The 20,983-nt window shown below is 38.1% G+C and overlaps 1 protein-coding gene across 1 annotated transcript in view; it reads left to right on the forward strand.

Annotated features, from left to right (window-relative positions):
• Nucleotides 1–20,983, forward strand: part of SGK1 (serum/glucocorticoid regulated kinase 1) — a 111,501-nt gene that overhangs the window by 64,689 nt on the left and 25,829 nt on the right. The window contains exon 3 of the mRNA XM_077775995.1: nucleotides 13,857–13,932. Coding sequence (XP_077632121.1) covers nucleotides 13,857–13,932 — 76 coding nt within the window. The remainder of the gene's footprint in view (nucleotides 1–13,856; nucleotides 13,933–20,983) is intronic.

Below are 20,983 nucleotides of genomic sequence, written 5' to 3' on the forward strand. Positions count from 1 at the left end.
TTCTAGTTAATATTTTTTCAAATATTTTCCTCTACTTAATCTTGGATGAATTTTCCAATTCTATGTTTTTCCAGGAGGTTTCTAGCCAAAGGAAAAAGAAAAAAAAAACGAATCAAAATCAGCTGCATAATACCAGTATAATAAGTAAGCCAATTTAGTTTGGCATCCATGTGATTATGAACAAATTTAGAGCCTTTAGAAATATTTTGGGCTATTTCTGCATGAATGATATTTGAATCCCAAGTGTATTGTTTTCCTTTTCTTTTTGGCGGGGAGGGGGCAGGAAGGGGATAGAAAGCAGCCTGAAAATGATTACAATATACACAATTTGATCAATATCTCTAAAGATTTAGGCCTCCAGAAATGGTAACTTTGTCTGGCATATTCAATTTCGGTCTTTGGGAAGTTTAAGAGAGTACTGCCCTGGAATGTGTATTTTCATTTACCTTGGGAGAAAACCAGGTCCGTGGAGAAAGTAGGCAATGGAAATAATGACCGAGGCCTCGAGGACTTAAAAGAAATCTTCATGCAGGAGCCTTGACATTGCCTGTTCCCTGTTTCTCAGTGACACAAAATGAACCTGTCATAGATTAATATTAGAAAGTATTATCTCTGCACAAGTGGAGAAACTCAAGAACACTAAACTAGAATTAAAGACTCGAGGTAGAGTACTCATGCATTCAAGATCATCGACAAATCTATGCTGAAAGATGCATAAGACTATCACCTCAAAATGCACATCATATATGTATATTATATGTATACACATATGTATGTTTTTATAGTAACACTTAAATCAGGGTCTTTCCAGTCATTAGGACATTCACCCATCGTCTCCATTTCCTAGATATGGACAAAACTCTCAGATAGACAGATAGATAGATAGATAGATAGATAGATAGATAGATAGATTTATAGATATCAATCCGTGCTAGATAATTTCACATTATAAAGATAATATAAAAATATCATTAAAATTTTGGGAGACAGAAACAAAAGAGATGCATCCATAATGCCACTACAAGAAAGCAATAAACACCGCTTCATGCATTGACTTGTCTACCCTTCTATACACAATTGAAATACAATTTTATATTGTGATTTCTTTTATTTAACATAACATGGGTAACATTTCTCCATACTAGTGGAAACACTTAAGAGGTGCCATGTGCATAGTGGCTATGCTGTTCTTTAGTCATTTTTTCATTAAACGTTAGGTAGCTTCCAGTGTGTTGTAATTATGAATAACATTAAGACGGCTTTGTGTGAGCAAATTTATGAATTATTTATTTAGGAAAAATGACATAAAATGAGATAAACAAAAGTATTGAACATCTTAAAACTGTTAAAATGTAATAGCTTTCAGAAGACATTTAAAAATTAAAATACAAGGAGGGGCATCTGGGTGGTTCAGTCAGTTAAGCATCTGAATTCAGCTCACTCAGGTCATGATCTCACGGTCCGTGAGTTCGAGCCCTGCATCAGCTTCTGTGCTGACAACTCAGAGGCTGGAGCCTGCTTCGGATTCTGTGTCTCCCTCTCTCTGCACCTCCCCTGTTCACACTCTGTCTCTTTCACTCTAAAAAGTAAATAAACACACACACACATTTTTAAATAAAATACAAAAAGAAATCTATGAAAATGCTAATTTTATGAAACACTGACAGCACTGAATATGGCATTTTAAAAATTGGTTCTATTTATTATTAGAAATATCATTTTCTTATAAAACATAAACATATAATCAAAGACCATCATTGATAATCCTATCCTTTCACATGGGGAAAAGAGAAATATGTATTACTTAAAATATATTGGTAGTGCATTTTCCACTTAGGTTTTTAATGAGCAGCTTGGATTACTTAAGGAGCGTGATGATAAATCAGTATACTGACTTCAGTTATGACCTGCCTCAGTAACCTTGGAGGCAAATTTTCCATAGCATCAAGCACTAAAGTCTAACTCATTTCGAGGAGAGTTATATAAAGTGTTGTGTTCTGAGCTGTCATCCTCCAGCCTTACTCAGCAGCCTTACTGCAAGGTCAAGTTCTGTTAATTATCATATCAAACTCTTAAGGCCCTGTAAATGCCCTTGTGTACATAGACTTTTTAGTGGTTTTAATTGGGGAACAAGGTATTGATAAAAGAAGTGTTGAGTGCAGGAAAGAAATTACAAAGATTCTAAGCAAGCCTTTTCCTTTTCTTTTTTTAATTGACTTCCCCATTCTTGACCTTGAAGCCTCATTCTTGCTATTCGCCAGAAACACAAAGCTCAGAGATGTAGGTGCAAGCACACACAAACACACTCACACATGCACACACACACACACACACACACAAAGAAATCATGGCAGATACACATTTGGTTATGTGTGCATAGGAATTTCCCAGAAGAACCCACAAGAAACTCTGGTGGTTCCTGGGGAACTGGGGACAGATCTTTCTTTCCCTTCAAAAATCAACTTAGTTAAAAAAACAATTACTCTCATGGATGCTCTGAAAAGATATTTCTTCCGTTTCCTTTAAGAAACTAAGCATATGTGACCAATATAAATGGAACTGGCACTTTTGTATGGTTATGGAGTAAACAGTAACAGGATGGAATGATTTAGCAGATGTTTAAGTAATAGACTGCTTAGAGTCATTTTCCTTTATGCACTTGGGTGCTTCAGGCTTACTCTTGTTAGGTTAAAATACTCAGTGAAAAGAGTAAGAGAGGTTTGGGGACCAAGTGGAGGCATTAAGAAGCATAGTGTGCATGAGACAAAGACTTGCCATAAATCTACCCACGTCCGTCCCCACCCTCGGTATCTCTCTTCTGCAGCCCCAGTGATTTGTAGCAACCAGCACAGCAGGTACAAGACGTGAATTTTCATCCGCTTTAGAACATCATTTGGGCCCCCCATGGGGGACTTTCGGATACATCGAAACTAAGGTGACATAAGTAGTGACCTATATATGCTTACTTAGGACACACTTCTGGTTTTGAGCAGAATTGAGTAGCAACATACATACATACAATGTAAAACCATGGTTTATCATTTATTTACTTAACAAGTACCTACTGTTACTTGGCTATGTAACTACTATTGTGGCTGGTGCTAGTATGCTGTTATGGTAAGGCACTGAAATTTGGTGAATAAGTCAAGACACAGGCCTTTTTTCTACAGAGTTTACAGCCTGGGAATATTTAAATTATAAATAATAACCAATAGAAAGGCTTAGCTCTATTCAGGAAGCATATGTTTTTGTGCCTTTTCTACTCTCTCCCCTCTGTTTCCTTGAAATGGAGATTCTTTTCCCTAAGTAATTTTTTTTAATGTTTTATTTATTTCTAGGAGAGAGAGAGAAACAGCGTGAGCAGAGGAGGGTCAGAGAGAGAGGGAGTCACAGACTCTGAAACAGGCTTCAGGCTCTGAGCTGGCAGTCAGCACAGAGCCCGACGCGGGGCTCAAACCCACGAACCGCGAGATCATGACCTAGGCAAAAGTCGGATGCTTAACCGACTAAGCCACCTAGGCGCCCCTTCCCTAAGTAATTTTTAATCACTGTTTTGTGAAAAAGTATCCTTTTATCATCTTTATTTTCCCACAACAAATACTTAAAACAGTAATATATTTTATACCATCTGGGAAGAAAGTGAACAGTGATGGTAACAAGAATGAATTCCAGGGGCACCTGAGTGGCTCAGTTGGTTGAGACTCCGACTTTGACTCAGGTCATGATCTTATGGTTTATGGGTTCAAGCCCGGTGTTGGGCTCTGTGCTGACAGCTCAGAGCCTGNACTTGGGTGGCTCAGTCAGTTAAGCTGCCAGTGCAGAGCTCATTTCAGATCCTCTGTGCCCCCTCTCTCTGCCCTTCCCCTGCTTGCACTCTCCCAAAAGTAAATAAATATTTTTTAAAAATAGAATGAATTTCATTCTTTCTTCTTCTTCAAACAGACTAATAAGGCAGAAATAAGCCCTGAAATTNGCTACAGTTACCTTTTCCAAGTTACCTTATCTCGGCATCTGTAAAATGGGCACAATGATAATAATACCTTTCTCAGAGGGATGTTGTGAGCACAAAGTGAGTTAAGGTGAAGCACTAGAACAGTATGCTTTTCCTTTCTTGGCTTTAGGTGTAGTCTTCTGCCCTTGAGGGCTCCACTTGTTTCTCACCTTCTAAAGTTTTCTAGCACATGCTTTTCTGGCCTGGCTGAGGAATGAGTCCCATGCAGCAACCCTTGGGTAGCCCCCGGGCAGGTCTAAAGAGACATGCAGTCCAGGGCCAGGACGGGGAACGAGGGAACAGGTCGGGAGGCTGAGTCTCCGGGACTGACCGTGAACTAGGAGAGGTTGGGGGGAGGGCAAGTAATCACATCGCAAAGCTTTCCTACCATTTTTAAGTTGCTCCCATCCGTTTTAAAAATTCAACCTTCATTTGGTTGCTATAAACTTTTGACTGCTTTCTAGAGGGCTCACACATTGGATTCTGACAGTTCCTGCCTGCTTTTTGATGTTTCTGTCTAAGGGTGGGAGCCTGGCGTTTCCTACTCTGCCATTTTGCCGGTGTCACCTTCTTGGATAAGATCTGAAAGGTTAACTTGTCCATATTTACCCTCCTTCCAAAAAAAGACAGTAAGAGGGCCTAGAGGGTGTTCAGAGGATTAACTGAGTAATGAGATAATAAATACACCTGGCCCGTAAATACGTAAATACTCCATAGAGATATGATTAATAATTATATGCTGAGTTACAGTGTGACTTTAAATGTTTGATATTTTAGGTATAGGAAAAACCTCAATGCCAGGTGGCGGTGGCATTTGCTTCTGTTTTTTAGGACAGCTAAAAGTAGCATCACTCATTCCTCAGTAACAGTTCTATATGCCTTTAAATATCTGCAATGCCTGTTTGATCCTTGACCAAACTCCGGATCCACAATTATGTTTCGCGAGCATTATATGCTCTCTATACAGAATGATAAAATGCAGACTCAATTCACTAAGGATTGTCTAGAGCCCACTGAAAAATAAGTAGAGAAGAAAGCATATCTTAAAGTTGAAATTCAGTATTTAGTAAAACTATCCACTTCTCCACATATTATATAGATGTTTTTCATTCCCTGGACATTTTCCCACTTATTTCTCCATGGGCCTAATGACCTACCCACTGAATACCAAAGACATGTTGGATAAAGAATCATTGTCAAGATGTACGATTCACTTGGCTAAATGCTTATACAGTGTTGCAGTGAGAACCTTCCATCTCTACCATTCAAATCTTGGTAAAAGATGAATTCACGGTGTTTTTGCTTATGCAGAAAATACATTTCATAATGGTCAGGTATTGTTTTTAACATGTGTTTCATATCAGATATAAGAAAAATCAAATGAAACCTTAAAAAAAAATGTTGCCTGACTCTACTATACGTGAGTCTTTCAGCACATCTGGGAACCTCTGTAAAAAATTAACTCAACATTCTAGACTCTTGGGATGGCCAGATTATTAACTGGTTTTGCAGAAGCACTCTGTGAAAGCCAAGGCATATAAGAAATATTTTCAGACCTGCAGACTATGAAATATTGTGTAGTTAGCCCACTGCACGAGAAAAACAGCAGGTAGTTAAATGGAGGTATCTAGTTCCATTCACAGAGGGAAAAAGAAACCAAGCCTTTGCTGGCAATTGCATCTGACAACTTAGACTCTGGCTAAAATGTTATTGGAAGATTGAATATCAGACTTTTTTATTAAAAGAAAATAAAATATTAAGAATTATAGCAAAGAGCAAATTATAATCACATTGGCCTTGAAGCTGACATAGCTTCTGTACAGGAAAGCAGTAGGAACATTTTTCCTAGAACTTCATATAAAATCCAGATCCAGATTTCTAATTTTTCCCCCTTTCGTCAAATTCCTTTTTGGAGGTAAGCTCAAAGAGAAAAATACTAAGAAATATATTGTCAGTTTCCCTGAGAGGTATTCAAAACATTTCTCTCTCTCTCTTTAATTTTTATGATGCCTAGGAATAAGTGTTTGTTCAGCATTTAACTTAGGCTGAGACATCATTCCTTATGTTACCCTTATACAGTTACAATGACCCTGAAATCAACATAGTTTCTTCCCTGCACCCAGTGGATAAATACAACTTAATTCATGTTACTTCTGTTTGGCAGAAGTTGGTTTAAGCATGACAGAGATTCCCGGGGATACTCCTGCCCCCTTTCCCCTTGCATGGGGTCCTGGGACCGTCATTTTTTTTTTCAGTTTCTTGTTGTAATGTGTAGTCTTGACTGGGAACCACTGCGAAGCAATGTGTCTTAAATAAGAGAAAGAAAATCCAGCTGTAGACTAGACATGGACTAGGCATGGACAAATCCAAATGATCTATTGAATTGAGACTAGGCAGTTTCGAAGATTAGATTTTCCCAGCCACCTATTGTGTTATTGTCAGACACAGTGGTCTGAACAATGAAAGTAGCCAACCATTAATAACTTTTTTCCAGTGAATATATCTGGTAGCACGGTAAAGCCTAAACAATTTTCTATACCTTTATGCAAAGAAAAATAATTGATTTGAATGGAATGTCAGGCACTAAACAGCAGACCAGGTTTGCTACCCACAACAGCCTTACTGTTATGTGGGGCATAGTTTCTTTCAATGCTAAGCATTTCTGGAAGCATCAACTACTGAGTTAATCCCACTCTAAATCACTCCAGTACTCCAACACCGGACATTCTGGAGGGTTAAAACCTTCAAAGAAATGAAGACATGTGTTAAACCACAACATTTTGCCATAATTATCATCTCCTTTCATCTAATAGCTAAAACTGAGGGGGACTTACAGACTTCAGTTTTAACTGTTTAGAGATTAATAATTGAATCATTTAAGCACATGTTTACTGAATGCCTACTGTGCACCAAGTCCCCCTCCGAGCTCAAGAAATTTATAAAATACCATAAAAAATAAATAAGACAATCATATATAAGGAGGTATTAAGTGCCATGGTGAAATAAAAAAGAAGGGGAAAAGGCATTTCCATTTTAAACAGAAAGGGCTCCACTGAGAGGGATGACATTTGAGCAGATACCTGAAGGAGAAGAGAGTTATACAGATACCTAAACAAAGAAAGTTCTAGTCTGAGAGCTCATCAAGCTCTCAGAAAGAAGTCTTTTTCTTTTTTGCTGAGACTATTGGCATATAGATAATTAACAGAGCAAACTTTGTCTATCAAAAGATTCTATTTCTTCTAGCCTCCAATCTATTATGATTTCACTAACATTTTGATTTTATGACTATGGATAATGACTCCAATAAATTATTGAGCCCTACAGGAAGCTAAGCCTAAGCCAAACAATAACTTGGCCAATTTTTCAAACAAGGAGACTAAGGCTAAGAGAAATTTTGTAACATTCCCAGGGTCATACACATAGCCAAGTCTGCTATAGGTTTTACAGGTCTATCTAACTCTGAAGGCCATGCTCTAAACAGCTTTATCTCATTATTTCTACCAAATGTGATCTAACATAAAGACAAGGAAGCTTCTCTTAACCACAGGGGAGGTATTGAAAACAAAATAAATAACTTCTGACTATCTGTGTGACCTTCTGTAAGTCACTTTACCTCTTTCAGAATTTGTTTTCCCACCCATTAAATAAGGGGGTGGGAAGTAAGTCATCTGTTAAATCCATTCTACCCACAAAATACTATTATTCTGTGATACATTAACTGACTTTGGCTCCTTTACTATCTTTTGAGTCCTACCAAATCAATGATGTAATCAGTGAACATGCAGTGATTGCCTTTTCTGAGCCAGGCACAATCTACAAACACCATATCCCCAAATAATTTCTACCTAAGAATTTAAGGGTCGCGCAGATGGCTCCTCTGGTTACACATCTGAATCTTGATTTCGGCTGAGGTCAGGATCTCACAGTCATGGGATCAAGCCTTTTTAGACTCGGTACTGAGTATAGAGACTGCTTGGGATTCTCTGTCTCTCTCTCTCTCTGCCTCTCTCTCAAAAAATAAACATTTAAAAAAAGGAATTTAACTTGGTATAGAATATATAAAGGTTTGACCTGGATTCCAGTCAAACCAACTCTGTGTGTCTACTTTGATTTGTGTTTTAACTCAAAAATGAAAATGTATGATTGCTGATTCTGATGCTATTACTGAAAAACACGTAAGAAGATGGGCTCCCATAAGCTTTTAAAATGACCACATATTGTTCCACTCGCTACTCATGTCACCCAATGTAGTGCCTCCATACCAACTACCTCCATACTCAACTACCAGCGTTAGAAAATGAGTTCCTTGATGGCGGGGATGCATCCATCTGGTTCCCATCTATTGCACTTAGCATTGTACCTACCATTCAATATGTCATCCACAAATATTCATTCAATGCAATGTATAATTGAATTAACTTTAAACTTGGGGATAAATCCAAATTTTAAGAAGCCAATATGAGTTCTCAACAGACATCTTGAAACGTTGAGATTTGGACTCTAGCCCTCGATTAGTCACTCCCTTAAGCTACCCTAGTTCTCAATTTCCTCATCTATGAAGCAAGGAGGGAGGTGACAAAAAATCCCTTCCAGCCCCCCAAATCTCTGATCCTTTAAACTCTACTAACATCTGATTTAATAGAGGCTTAACCTGGACATCCTGATTTTATGTAGACCGCAGGTTGCAACTGAGATGGTTGCTGGGCCAGATGGGAAACATACATAAACAAAATGGGGTGGATAGTAAATCGCCTTAAGCAAATCACAATCACAAAGGCCAAACTGAAAAATATAAAAAGCCAAAAAGAATGCAAGTGAAAGAAAGCCTCCAAAAGAAGAACATTTATCTACGTGCTTGGAGTCACAGTCTCTTCAGGGGCCAAGAATAGTCCTTCTGCTCCATGTCATATGGATGTAATTAATGTTAAGCAACTAGAGGAGGATAAATCACTGAGGATCTCAGATGAGATGCTTTGACTAATCTCTTGATGAGACTCCTGCTGTCCTTGTGTACACTGTCATCTTCATGAGGGTGGAGTTGGTGATTCCAGACAGACAGATGGTAGGATGTTTCTTGTAGTGAAGTAGTATGGATGGATTCTCATCCTGCCATGGGCGAGATGAAGGATTCGTTCAGAGGTAGAGGCTGAAGAAACCCACCTGCCCACACCTGTGTAAGTGAAGCCTCACCCATAAGCATTCAAAGATGACATGGTCTGGGTAGGTCAGAGATGGAGCAAGTGCTCCCAGAAGGACCGTGGGTGCAGCACACAACCAGGGCCCACGTGTGCTCCACAAGCCTGCCATGTTAGCTTAAGCACAGTGTGGAGTGGTTTCTTTAGCTGCCAGAGACCGTGGACAGTTGTGACCACATTTGACCATCCTTCCTGGTCAAGCTCCAAAACTCTGACATATTTTGAATGCCTCCATCTTCCCTCATTTTCAGTCATTTGCCAAATCTTAGAAAATCATTCCAGCTGCCCTTCATGCCCATCCCTCCCTTTCTATGAGCAAGGTCCCCTTGTTCATCATTCTTTCATCCACACTTCTCTAGTGGGACATCAGCCTCCTAATCCCCTCAGTTTGGGTCCTTTGTGACTCTGGTCTTTCATACAACCTGCCAAGGCTCTTAAATTCCCTCAGAGTGAAGGTTTCATTGACATTCAAAGGCTTTCACCACCAGGTTTCTACCTAGTTTCCAACCATTTCTCCCATTAGCCTTCTATTCCCATGAAATTGTTCCACCAACAGTTGCCTAATCATGACTTATTAAGTTTGGTTCCCACACCTTTGTTTGATTTGTCCCTCCCACCTTGAATTCCTTTCTACAGACTGTCCACCAACTCAAATGTTGCCAGTATTTTCAAAACCTGTTCAATTCCTCCCTTTTCCTTTAAACCTTTATCAACAACTTTGCCCACACTATTGTTTCCTTTTTTAATATATGGACAAGATGTAATAGCTATATGAGATTCTTCACCTTGGATTCAGAGGTACTTAATATCAGATTCCATAGACATCTTTTTGGATGTCTATGTCCTGCTCCCAAATCAGAATATAGAGTTCTAGTAATCAACGAGTTTTTGTTATGTCCTTATAACAACGAGGGTAACATCTTGGACTTAAACAAAAGCTTAATAAATATGTGTTGGGTATAATAAACCCATCCAAGAGAAAACAATCAAAGAAGACTTTTCTTCCCCTGGATACACAGAACTGAATTTAAACTTAATATTTGCAGGATGGCTTTACATCCTGTGATAGTATCCAGGGGACATTTTCTAAAGCCTCACTAAAGCAGTTAGAGAAGTAAAACCTTATTTCCCTTGATATGAAGTGTTCTTGCTTACTTTTGTACATCATGTAACCTGAGATGAGAGAGAATCAACTACCCTGGTTCATAAGAGAACAGCATTTTGACAACTCCCACTGTATTTTCAGAAGAACTAATGACTTTCACAGTATGCCTAAGTCATACACAAAATATAAATACATCAAAAGTGAATCAGGGACAAATCCATATGTTCTGACTTATTTTTCCTATACCATCCCACAGGTGATTTTTAAATTATTTGTATATGCCTGTATATTTGTTTATTGTAGCCTAATGTTCTTTAAATCAGGATAAGATGGAATGAAGAAAGGTGACCGTAACTGGTTCCTTTCTAGCAACCCAACTAATATTACAACTTACCATTAACTGAAGGCATTTTGTAGAATTAAGATTTGGCTCATTATTCATGTCAGTGGAATCCCTAATGATTTATTCCCAAGTTCATTCCCCAGAGCTTGCCCAAAATTTCTGAACATCTGATGTTTCCCTAAATGGGATATTCTGAGATAACCTACCTTCTAATATTGACTACTTCTATCCTTGTTCAAATGCCCTTATCTTTCTAATGTTCTCAGGTTATAGTAACTTATGAAAGTACTTCTAGATCACAAAACTCTAGGGAATAAGCATTCAGCAGTGACCTTCTCGAAGTAATCCTCTTTCCTTCACCTTCACCCTCCAACACTTTCAACTCTATCAGGCAAGGAGATTTTCCCTCCTTTGCCTCCAGGGACACATTAGAAATAAGTTGAAAGTTGGTACTATTTCTATTAGAAAAATATTTTTTAAGTTAACCTCCCCCCAAAAATCTATAAGGATTTCAAATCAGTGAGACTAAGTCCCACGGACTTTGTGGAACTCACAATTTTAAAGGCTCTCTTTTTAAATCATCAGTTCCAAACTGCTCTATATGCAAAATCATGCAAGTGTTCATTCTGGTTTTCAGGATGTTTGTGCTGTCACTTATTAAGTAAGTAAACTTTAACAGCCTTCATTAAACTTCAATATACCTATTACTGTTGAAATTGTTAGATGTGCTAATGGCATGTGGTTATGAAAAAAAGATCTCATCAGTTGAAAACATTCTAAAGAAATCATCGATGAAATGTCACAATGTCTGGTATTTGCTTCACAATATTCCAGCCTAAGAAAGAGGGGATTAGATGAACTAAGAAAGGTAAAATGGTAAAATGTTGAAAATTGTTAACAGCTAGATGATAGGCACATAAATGGTTACTATACTGTTTACTTTTGTGTGCTTGAAACATTTACCTCAGCAAAGAGACTTGGACCCATTTCATGAGGAACAGAGGAAAGAAGGAGCCGTGCCAACATGGAAATGGAAGGCTAAGGAGAGAAAGAATAGCTATTTTCAAATACTTGAGATATTACTCCTGAAGGAGAGCAGATATGTTCTATGTAACTCAAGAGCGAACTAGAACCAGTGGGCAAAGTTTCACGGATCCAGATTTCAGTTCAACTTGTAAAGAACTTTCTAACAATTAGAGCAGTATTTTAGTGGAATATGTTATTCCTTTGAAGGAATTTATACTGAGGCCACTTAGTGAAGTCTGAGGGATTTTTGCATTGCTGCTCAAAATGTCATCCATGGAATGGAGCTGGTCCACTCATTCTCCCCCCAACACCCTTCTCGGAATTACATTTTAATGGTTCTTTTTTAACCACAACTTTACTTCTAAAATTGTGTTTCTTATCAATTAAAAACATATTACATTACCAGAAAATTCCATTAATAAGATGTTGACTACTTCCATTGTTATATATCAAATAGTTTCTGTCTCTATCTGATATATGAACAGATGGAGGATGGTGACCTATCCCTAGATTTTTGTTAGTGTGGTAAGAACAATTACCATGAGATCCTCCCTATCAATAGATTTTTCAAGGTGCATTACAGTAATATTAACTATAGGCACAGTATTGTTCAGCAGATCTCTAGAAATTAATCACCTTGTGTAACTGAAACTTTATACCCATTTTATACCTACTTCCCCAGTTCCTGGTAACCACCATTCTACTCTCATAGTTTGCATATTTAACTACCTCTCACGATGCCTCTCATACATAGTATCATGCAGAACATTTCCCTCTATGTGTGGCCTATTTCCCTTAGCATAAGGTCCTCAAGATTTATCCATATTGTTGCAGATGGTGGATTTCTTCATCCATTCTTCTGTCCATAGACATTTAGGTTGTTTCTCTCTCCTGGCTGTTGGGAATAATGTCGCAGTGAACATGAGAGTGCAAATAACTCTCTAAGATCCTGATTTCCACACATTCTTTGATAGTGGTTAACAAGAGAAGGAGTTTGTGCCAGACTGTAAATTGACACACTGCTTCTTTCATCAGTAAAGACCTGCTATTGGAAAGGAAACATTGGCAGAACTAAACCAAGTATTTGGTAACATTCTGGAGTATTTTGGCTATTGCTGCAGTGGAAGGAATTTATCCATTAAATAGTAATATTTTTCACAGTAATCAAACTATAGATACAAAATATCTATAAATGGAATGTCCTTTTTAACACTAAGATTTCCATTCCTCTGATTGAAAATACATTTTCAAGCCACACATCACATTAGTATAGAATTGTGTAAAAAATCAAAAATCAAATTGTGCTGTTCCCAGAAATTATTGTGAAGAATCTATTATTTACATGTGCACTAGGCAGAGCTGTTAGGTTGAATGCATAATAGATATATTGCCCATATGTGAGTGCTACCACTGAAAAAATAGGGATTCTGCTATGATTACAAAATAAGAATTCATGAGGCACCTGGGTGGCTCAGTTGGTTAAGCATACGACGTCGGATCAGGTCATGATTTCACAGTTCGTGGGTTCGAGCCCCGCGTCGGGCTCTGTGCTGACACCTAGCTCAGAACCTGGAGCTTGTTTCAGATTCTGTATCTCCCTCTCTCTCTCTGACCCTCCCCTTCTCACACTGTCTCTCTCTCTCTCAGAAATAAATAAAACATTAAAAAAAAATAAGAATTCATTTCATTCCTTTTTTCAAGCTTTTATTTAAGTACTAGTTAGTTAACAAATAGTATAATATTAGTTTCAGAAGACATTTTAAAGTGCTACTGAATTTAAAAATAGCTCTTCCTTATTCTGTATTTCCCCAAGCACATATACACTAAAAGTACCATTTCTAATATGTAGAAACCCAAAAAACACTTTAATGTGCTAAGTGTCCTCACATTAACCTACTGCCAATCATACAGGCTCTCTACATACGGCTCTATCATTTGCACATTGCAAAAAGCACAGGGTATAAAAGCGAGTGGAAGCTGAGCTCCAACCCCCATGTGCTTATCTGGCCCTGAGCCCTGGCAGCGAATCTGCATCAGGTCAAGGGTCACCCACAATCCTAATTTGCCCAGCACTGAATGGATGTGTCATATGTGCTAGCTTCAGCCTTGGACTCCTGCCTATAGAATAGTAGATCTGAAACAGCAAAAACAGTGAATCCATTTTCACATCACTTCTTTTCTCCTTATGTTTTCAAGGCGAAAGAGCCATGTAATCATGCCAGCATCCTGACCAAGCCTGACCCAAGAACCTTCTGGACTAATGATGATTCAGGTATTATTGGAAAAATCCACTCTAGCCCTCTGATGTACAGGAAGCATTCCGTAGTAGAGCCCTACCCAAAGGCAAGGTTTTGGGGGAAATTGTGTTTTGCTTGTCTGTTTGCTTCTTTATTTGCTTATACCTACCCTAACACTTGACTATATTTCACAATCAACTGTGTGTGCGTGTGTGTGTGTGTGTTACAAGTCCCTTTAATTTATCCTCCTGGTTAGTGTCTAAAGCACCTACATTATCAGGTGTACCCTTATGGAGCGTGAAATATTCTCAAGTATTGGAGGCAACAGAGGAATGAGTCTATTTCCTGGAGTGGAGGACAGAGGTGAAGGATAGCTGGGCAAACACACTGGCCCCAGTTTCTCTTCCAGAGGAAGAAGGGGATTAAAAACCCCAGGGTGAGTCACACTTGAGGATACTTCATGGAGGGGAGGCATGCCTTGTGCTCTCAATCCAGGGGTCTAAATCTAGTCAGAATCAGAGCAATGTCACTTTCTGAGATCAGAGAATATGCTTCAGGTTGTGTAAGTAAAAACTACCCTCAGAAAAAAGAGTATGGTGTGTTCTTACAGGAAACAGAAAACACTTTTATCTTCCTTTTTTTTTCACTGTGGAGACATGAAGCCTAATTGTACAAGGCAAAGAAAAAGAGAATTAAAAAGAGAAAGTTAAGCCAAAGGAGCTAACATACTTAAGAGAGTGTTACTAGAGCTTTCACCTTTTCTAATTAAATAGGATCTAATTAAATAGAGAGCAGGAAGAGAGTAGTAGAGATGATACCTAATATTTGCATTAGGCCTCACGGCTTTATGAAGGAAGTGCGTTCACAAAAATCTAATATAGTATTTGCGACAACCCTGAGGGGCCGCCTATCCACACTGTCCCTGGGTTAGAGATAAAATCAGACCTTGAAAGAGGTTAGCTGACCTATCCCAAGCTCACAACCAGAAAACACCAGAGCTGGGAGTAGGGAGAGCCAGTTGGCCCAATTCTGTAACACGCTTCCTCAGATGAAGAAACGATCTCGTGAGAAACAACATGGGTTAAACCCCTACTTTTATCTTTTCCTTATAAAAGGGAGTGAGGGACTATGCCTATTAGCAGAAGCAGGAGGGGAGTATAAAACTCTCTGATGCCTTTTCTTCAAAGACCAGGCTTATAGTCTAAACTTCCTATCAATAGCGTCTGTCAAAAAAAAAATTGTTCTCTCATGTTTTCTGCCTTTTGAACACAGATGAAAAACATGAAAATGAATTGGCCTGTTTATGCCATCATTTTGGTCCATTAGTATAGTCCCACCACAAAATAAACAAGCCAGCCTCTGGCTAATACCCCTATTCAGACCTGTAGTCTGAATTCAGACCTGTAGTACATATGGCGTGAAGAAGCTACGTAGAACAAAACATCACAATTAAAAAATAAATGTTCTTAAAATTATGTAGAGAGACTGGAACGGGAGGGGAATCTGTCCAGGAGAGGTCCAGAAAATAGCATTCATGCACTTTTGGGGGCTGGAAAAATTATGTTGCAAGAAAAACTGATGCAGAATAGGCAGAGAAATCGTAATAGAGATACTTCAGATCTGTTCATTTAAAAAGCTTTTATTTTATTATTTTTGTGTCATCAGTGGGGTTACAAAGATACCATGTCCCTTCTGCAGCAGCTCATCTAACCAGGAGCGTCCACAGTAATTCATTCCTACACTAGGGTCTATGTCTAGTGATTCTGGGGGAGGGGCTGGGCTCATTGTTCAGTCAATTCCTGAGACGGGGGTATTAAAATCTCTATCTATGGTGGTGGTGGAATTATCATTGGCTTCCTTTACTTCTGTCAATTTTTTGTTTCAAATATTTCAAAGCTCTGATATTAAGCACATATATTCTCATAATTGTTATGATTTCCTGACAAATTGATCGTGTCCCACTATATCTTTGGTAAAAGGCTTTGTCTGAAGTCTGTTTTTTTCTGATATTAAGATAGCCAAGCCAGTCCTCTCATTCCACCATTCATATGGTGTATCTTTTATATTCATTTACTTTCAACTTATCTGTGTCTTACAGTTAAAGTGCTTCTCTTATAGTTAGGTTTTCCTTTTAAATCCTATCTGGCAATCACTGTTCGTTTGTTTCATTCAGAATATTAACATCTATATGTGTGTGTATATACAATACATATAATATTATATTACATATATATTATATTATATATAATATTATTAAGCCATAAGAATATATAGACCACATCTTTTCTATCCATTCATCTATGAATGGACACTTAGATTGCTTCACTATCTTGGTTCTTGTAAATAATGCTGCAATAAACATAAGAATGTATGTTTATTGTATTATTTTAAATTAGTGTTTTTCTTTTCTTTGGGTAAATACCCAGTAGTGGAATTACTAGATCAAATCATATTTCTATTTCTAATTGTTTGAAAAACCTCTAGACTATTTTCCACAGTGGTTGCACCAGTTTACATTCCCACCAACACTGCATGAGAGTTCCTATTTATCCACATCCTCACCAACACTTGTTATTACTTTGTTTTTTACTTTAGCCACTCTAACAGGGGTAAGGTGATTGTGGTTCTGATTTTCATTTTCACATGATGGTTAGTAACGTTGACCATCTTTTCAAGAGTCTGTTGTCATCTGTATGTCTTCTATGGAAAAATGTCTATTCAGGTCCTCTGCCCATTTCTTAATCAGTTTATATGTTTTTGGTGGTGGTTTTTTGTTTTTGTTTTGCTGTTGAGTTGCATAAGTCCTCTCAGATATGTCATTTGTAAATATATTCTCCAATTTAGTAGGCTGGGTTTTTTGTTTGTTTTGTTGATGGTTTCCTATGCTGTGCAAAAGCTTTTTATTCTGATGTAGTCCCAATAGTTTATTTTTGCTTTTGTTTCCCTTGCCTCAGGAGGCATCTAGCTAGAAAATGTTGCTAAGGCTGATTTCCAAGAGATTACCGCCAATGTTCTCTTCAAGGAGTTTTATGGTTTCAAGTCTCACATTGAGGCCTTTAATTCACTTTTTGTTTTGTATAGTGTGTATAATGATCTAATTTCATTCTTTTGTATGTAGCTGTCCAGTTTTCCCAACACCATTTATTGAAGAGATTGTCTTTCCCCCATTGTATATTCTTGCCTCCTTTGTTATAGATTCATTGACCATATGATTGCGGGTTTATTTCTGGGTTCTTTCTTCTGCTCTGTTGATCTATATGTCTATTTTTGTGCTAGTACTATACTGTTTGGATTGTTACAGCTTTATAGTATACCTGGAAATCTGGGGTTGTGGTATCTCCATCTTTTTTATTATTAAGTTTTAATTTTAGTATAGTTAACATAGAGTGTTATATTAGTTTCAGGTATACAATATAGTGATTCAGCACTTCCATACATCATCTACTGCTTCTTATGACAAGTGCACTTTGTAATCCCCATCACCTATTTCACCCAACCCCCCACCCACCTCCTCTCTGGTAACCATCAGTTTGTTCTCCTACAGCTAAAAGTTTGTTTCTTGGTGTGTGTCTTCTCTCTCCTTTGCTCATTTGTTTTGTTTCTTAAATTCCATATATGAATGAAATCATATGGCATTTGTCTTCTGACTCACTTATTTCAATTAGCATCATGCTCTGTAGTTCCATCAATGTCATTGCAAATGGCAAGATTTCATTCTTTTTTATGGCCAAATAGTATTCCATTCTATATGTGCACCTCCTATTCTTTATTGATTCATCTGTCAGTGGACACTTGGGCTGCGTCCATAGTTTGGCTACTGAAAATGATGCTGCAGTAAATATAAGGGTGCCTGGTGATACCTCCATCTGTGTTATTTTTTTCTCAAAATTGTACTCGCTATTCAGGTCTTTTGTGGTTCCATACAAATTTTAGGATTATTTATTCTAGTTCTGTGAAATATCCTATTGGTATTTTGATAGGGACTGCATTTAATCTATAGATTGCTTTGCGTAGTATGGACATTTTGATGATATTAATTTATCCAATCCATAAGCACAAAACATCTGAATATAATGTGTCATCTTTCACTGGCTGCTTTAATTTTTTTTAATCTTTGGCTTTTGTCAGTTTGACTGTGATGTGTCTTAACTAGAATCTATGTTAGGCTGAAAAAGTTAAACATCCTTCTAATCTATTAGTAGTTTGCTCCAAAATTGAATCTGAGGGATGTAATTATTATTCTTTTAATGTTCATTTATTTACTTTTTAGAGAGAAAGAGAGCATGCGCAAGTGGGGGAGGGGCCGAGAGAGGGGAACAGAGTTTCTGAAGCGGGCTCTGTGCTGACAGCAGACAGCCCAATGTGAGGCTCGAACTCAGGGACCATGAGAGCATGACCTGAGCTGAAGTCGGATGCTTGACTGATTGAGCCAGCCAGGCACCCCAGGAGGCAATTACTTCTGCTGTGGTTTCTGCGCTGCAGCGCGTTCTTCCTTCCTCAGCATATCACCACTATAACCAAAACTTTTCCTAAATGCCTGTAATTCCATTCAGGGATAACATAAGCTAACACAACTTTATAACCCTCCTTCTGCAACACACTAAGGTAGGAGTCCATAGATGGATTCTTCACGAAGGCAATATTCTAGTCACAGTATGAATTTCATTATGTGAACTTTTACCAACTCCTGAAAGAATTGTGAAAAAATTATTCCACCATTTCTTATGGAAAATATATTTCAGCAAATTGCCTGTTTCCATTCGAAGCCAGCCACCATCAGAGGATTTCACTTATTTAACCTAATGTGTAGTCTCTTGATACATACTTTAAGTAGAGTTAAATATTAGGTGTAACTAGTCCACACTGTTTGATAGAAATAAATGTTAAATTTTAAAATTATTTGTTTTGAATAAAGAATTATTGAGGGCTCATGCACCTTGAAATCAGATGAGATTGTCTAGATTTTCATACTGTCTTTTTAAAAGATTTATTTATTTATTTTGAGAGAGATAGAGCACACAACAGGGGAGGGTCAGAGAGACGAGAGAGGGAATCTCAAGCAGGCTCTGCACTGTTAGCACAGAGCCTGATGAGGGGCTTGAACTCATGAACCACAAGACCATGAGCAGAGCCAAAATGAAGAGTTGGTGGCCCAACCCAGTAAGCCACCCAGGCACCCCATCATACTCACTGCCTTTTTGTATGACTGTCAGAGAACAGAAATGCCTTGCTCAGTTACCACGTGCAGATATGGTAGTTGGAGAAACAAAAGTAATTTTAAAAGCTTTTTAAAAAAACATAATATAGAGGGGTGCCTGGGTGGCTCAGTCAGTTAAGCCAAGCTTCGGCTCAGATCATGATCTTACGGTTTGTGAGTTCGAGCCCTGCATTGGGCTCTGTGCTGACAGCTCAGAGCCTGGAGCCTCCTTCAGATTCTGTGTCTCCCCCTCTCTCTGCCCCTCCCCTGCTCATACTCTGTCTCTCTCTGTCTCTCAATAGTAAATAAAAACGTTTAAAAAAAAGATTAAAAAAACCCCATAATCTAGAAGTAGCATTTCATCATGGGAGAGAAATAGAAACTAGAGAAAGGAAGAAAATTAATCGCCCGTAATCCTACCACCCACACTTGTTTTCATTGGACTGGACTCTCCAGCAATCCCAGCCATTTGTTCTAACAATGAGCAAACAGGCTACGCAAGTTTAGGCTCTGTCCTATATTCTTTGTTTTTAGCCTTTGAAACCTGAGTTGTTTGTTTTTGCACACCTTTGTTTTTCGATTGCTGGTCCTGCCAAGGCCTGTGACATTCTCTTAAATCAGAATTTCAAGATAGGATGAGTTTCTCTGCACTTTCAAAATGTGCGTTTTTCCCAGTACTGTTACTGACAACACAGATCATGCTCTTTGCTTAGAGGAATCCGGATAATAAAGTGGTTAAACAATAAGGTCTCCTTGGCAAAGGTCAGTATTTTGACTAGACATTTGATTTGCCAGGTAGGAAAATGTAACCTCTCAAAGTTCCCCCTGGGCTTTTATTTCCAGTCACGTTTTAACAAGAAAATGTAATTCTATCTTTGAGATTTGCAAAATGTCTACCTTTTTTTGAGGCAAAAATTAAAGAGTAAGAAACATTAGTGTGCACATTTTTCCCAGAGGAATAAAAATGAAATTTCTCTTATGTTTTTCAGGATTGTGCTTTGTTTCTTTACAATTTCTCATGAGTCATTACATTTTAAAATTCAGCCCAAATTTCTGGGATGCAGAAATCACTCTAAAGTGATATATTCATATTTATTGAGCAGCAGTAATAGTTTATGTACCAAATGTAGAAACAAAGTGATTCATAGTTTAAAAACATATGGACTACAGAACTATTTCAGTCTTCCAAAGAATATGTAAAATTAGATCGGTGATTTAATATAAGGAGAGGGAGGACTTCATTATATAGACTTTAAAAGTGAAGAAACATAATTTCTAGATTTTTTTCTTAAAAAGCAAAATACGCTCATATTTATATCTAGAAAACAGTTGTTTCACCCCTCAAAGCATGGCATTATCTAACAAAAAAGAATGTGATACAAGTTAAATATGATCTGCTTCCATAGAAATTTTCCATCTGATACAAGTTAGCCGGGTGTAGACTTCACCTCTTGCTATGAAAGATAAACCATTTAGTAAAAATCTATGGATGCATGAAAATCTTTTAAGTGGACTCACCTCATATATTCAGGTCGGAACTACAAAATGGTAGCTATCTCAGTAATAAGGGTCATTTTACCCATAGCGAGGAATCCCAGAGTTCACGTAATGCCACCGAAGGCAACAGCAGTAAAACTAAGGCTTTGAAAGGACCAAGGACACAATCATAAGGACTCTGCACTCAGTGGGCTTTTGACTGCCCTTCTTTCTCCAACTCAAGCCTTTCTCAACATCAAATACGGTATTAATTCCCCTCCGTCACAGATCCGGTAGCCACAACCATCCTCCTTTCTAAACCACATCTCTTTCAGCCCCCGGGACTCACTCACGTCAGAGCTGACCAGCAAGCCATTTGGCCATGCTTGCCAGTGAGCATGCGCAGAGCAGCC

This window comes from Crocuta crocuta, unplaced genomic scaffold (assembly GCF_008692635.1).
Source record: "Crocuta crocuta isolate KB4526 unplaced genomic scaffold, BGI_CrCroc_1.0 scaffold25, whole genome shotgun sequence".
Lineage (NCBI taxonomy): Eukaryota > Metazoa > Chordata > Mammalia > Carnivora > Hyaenidae > Crocuta > Crocuta crocuta.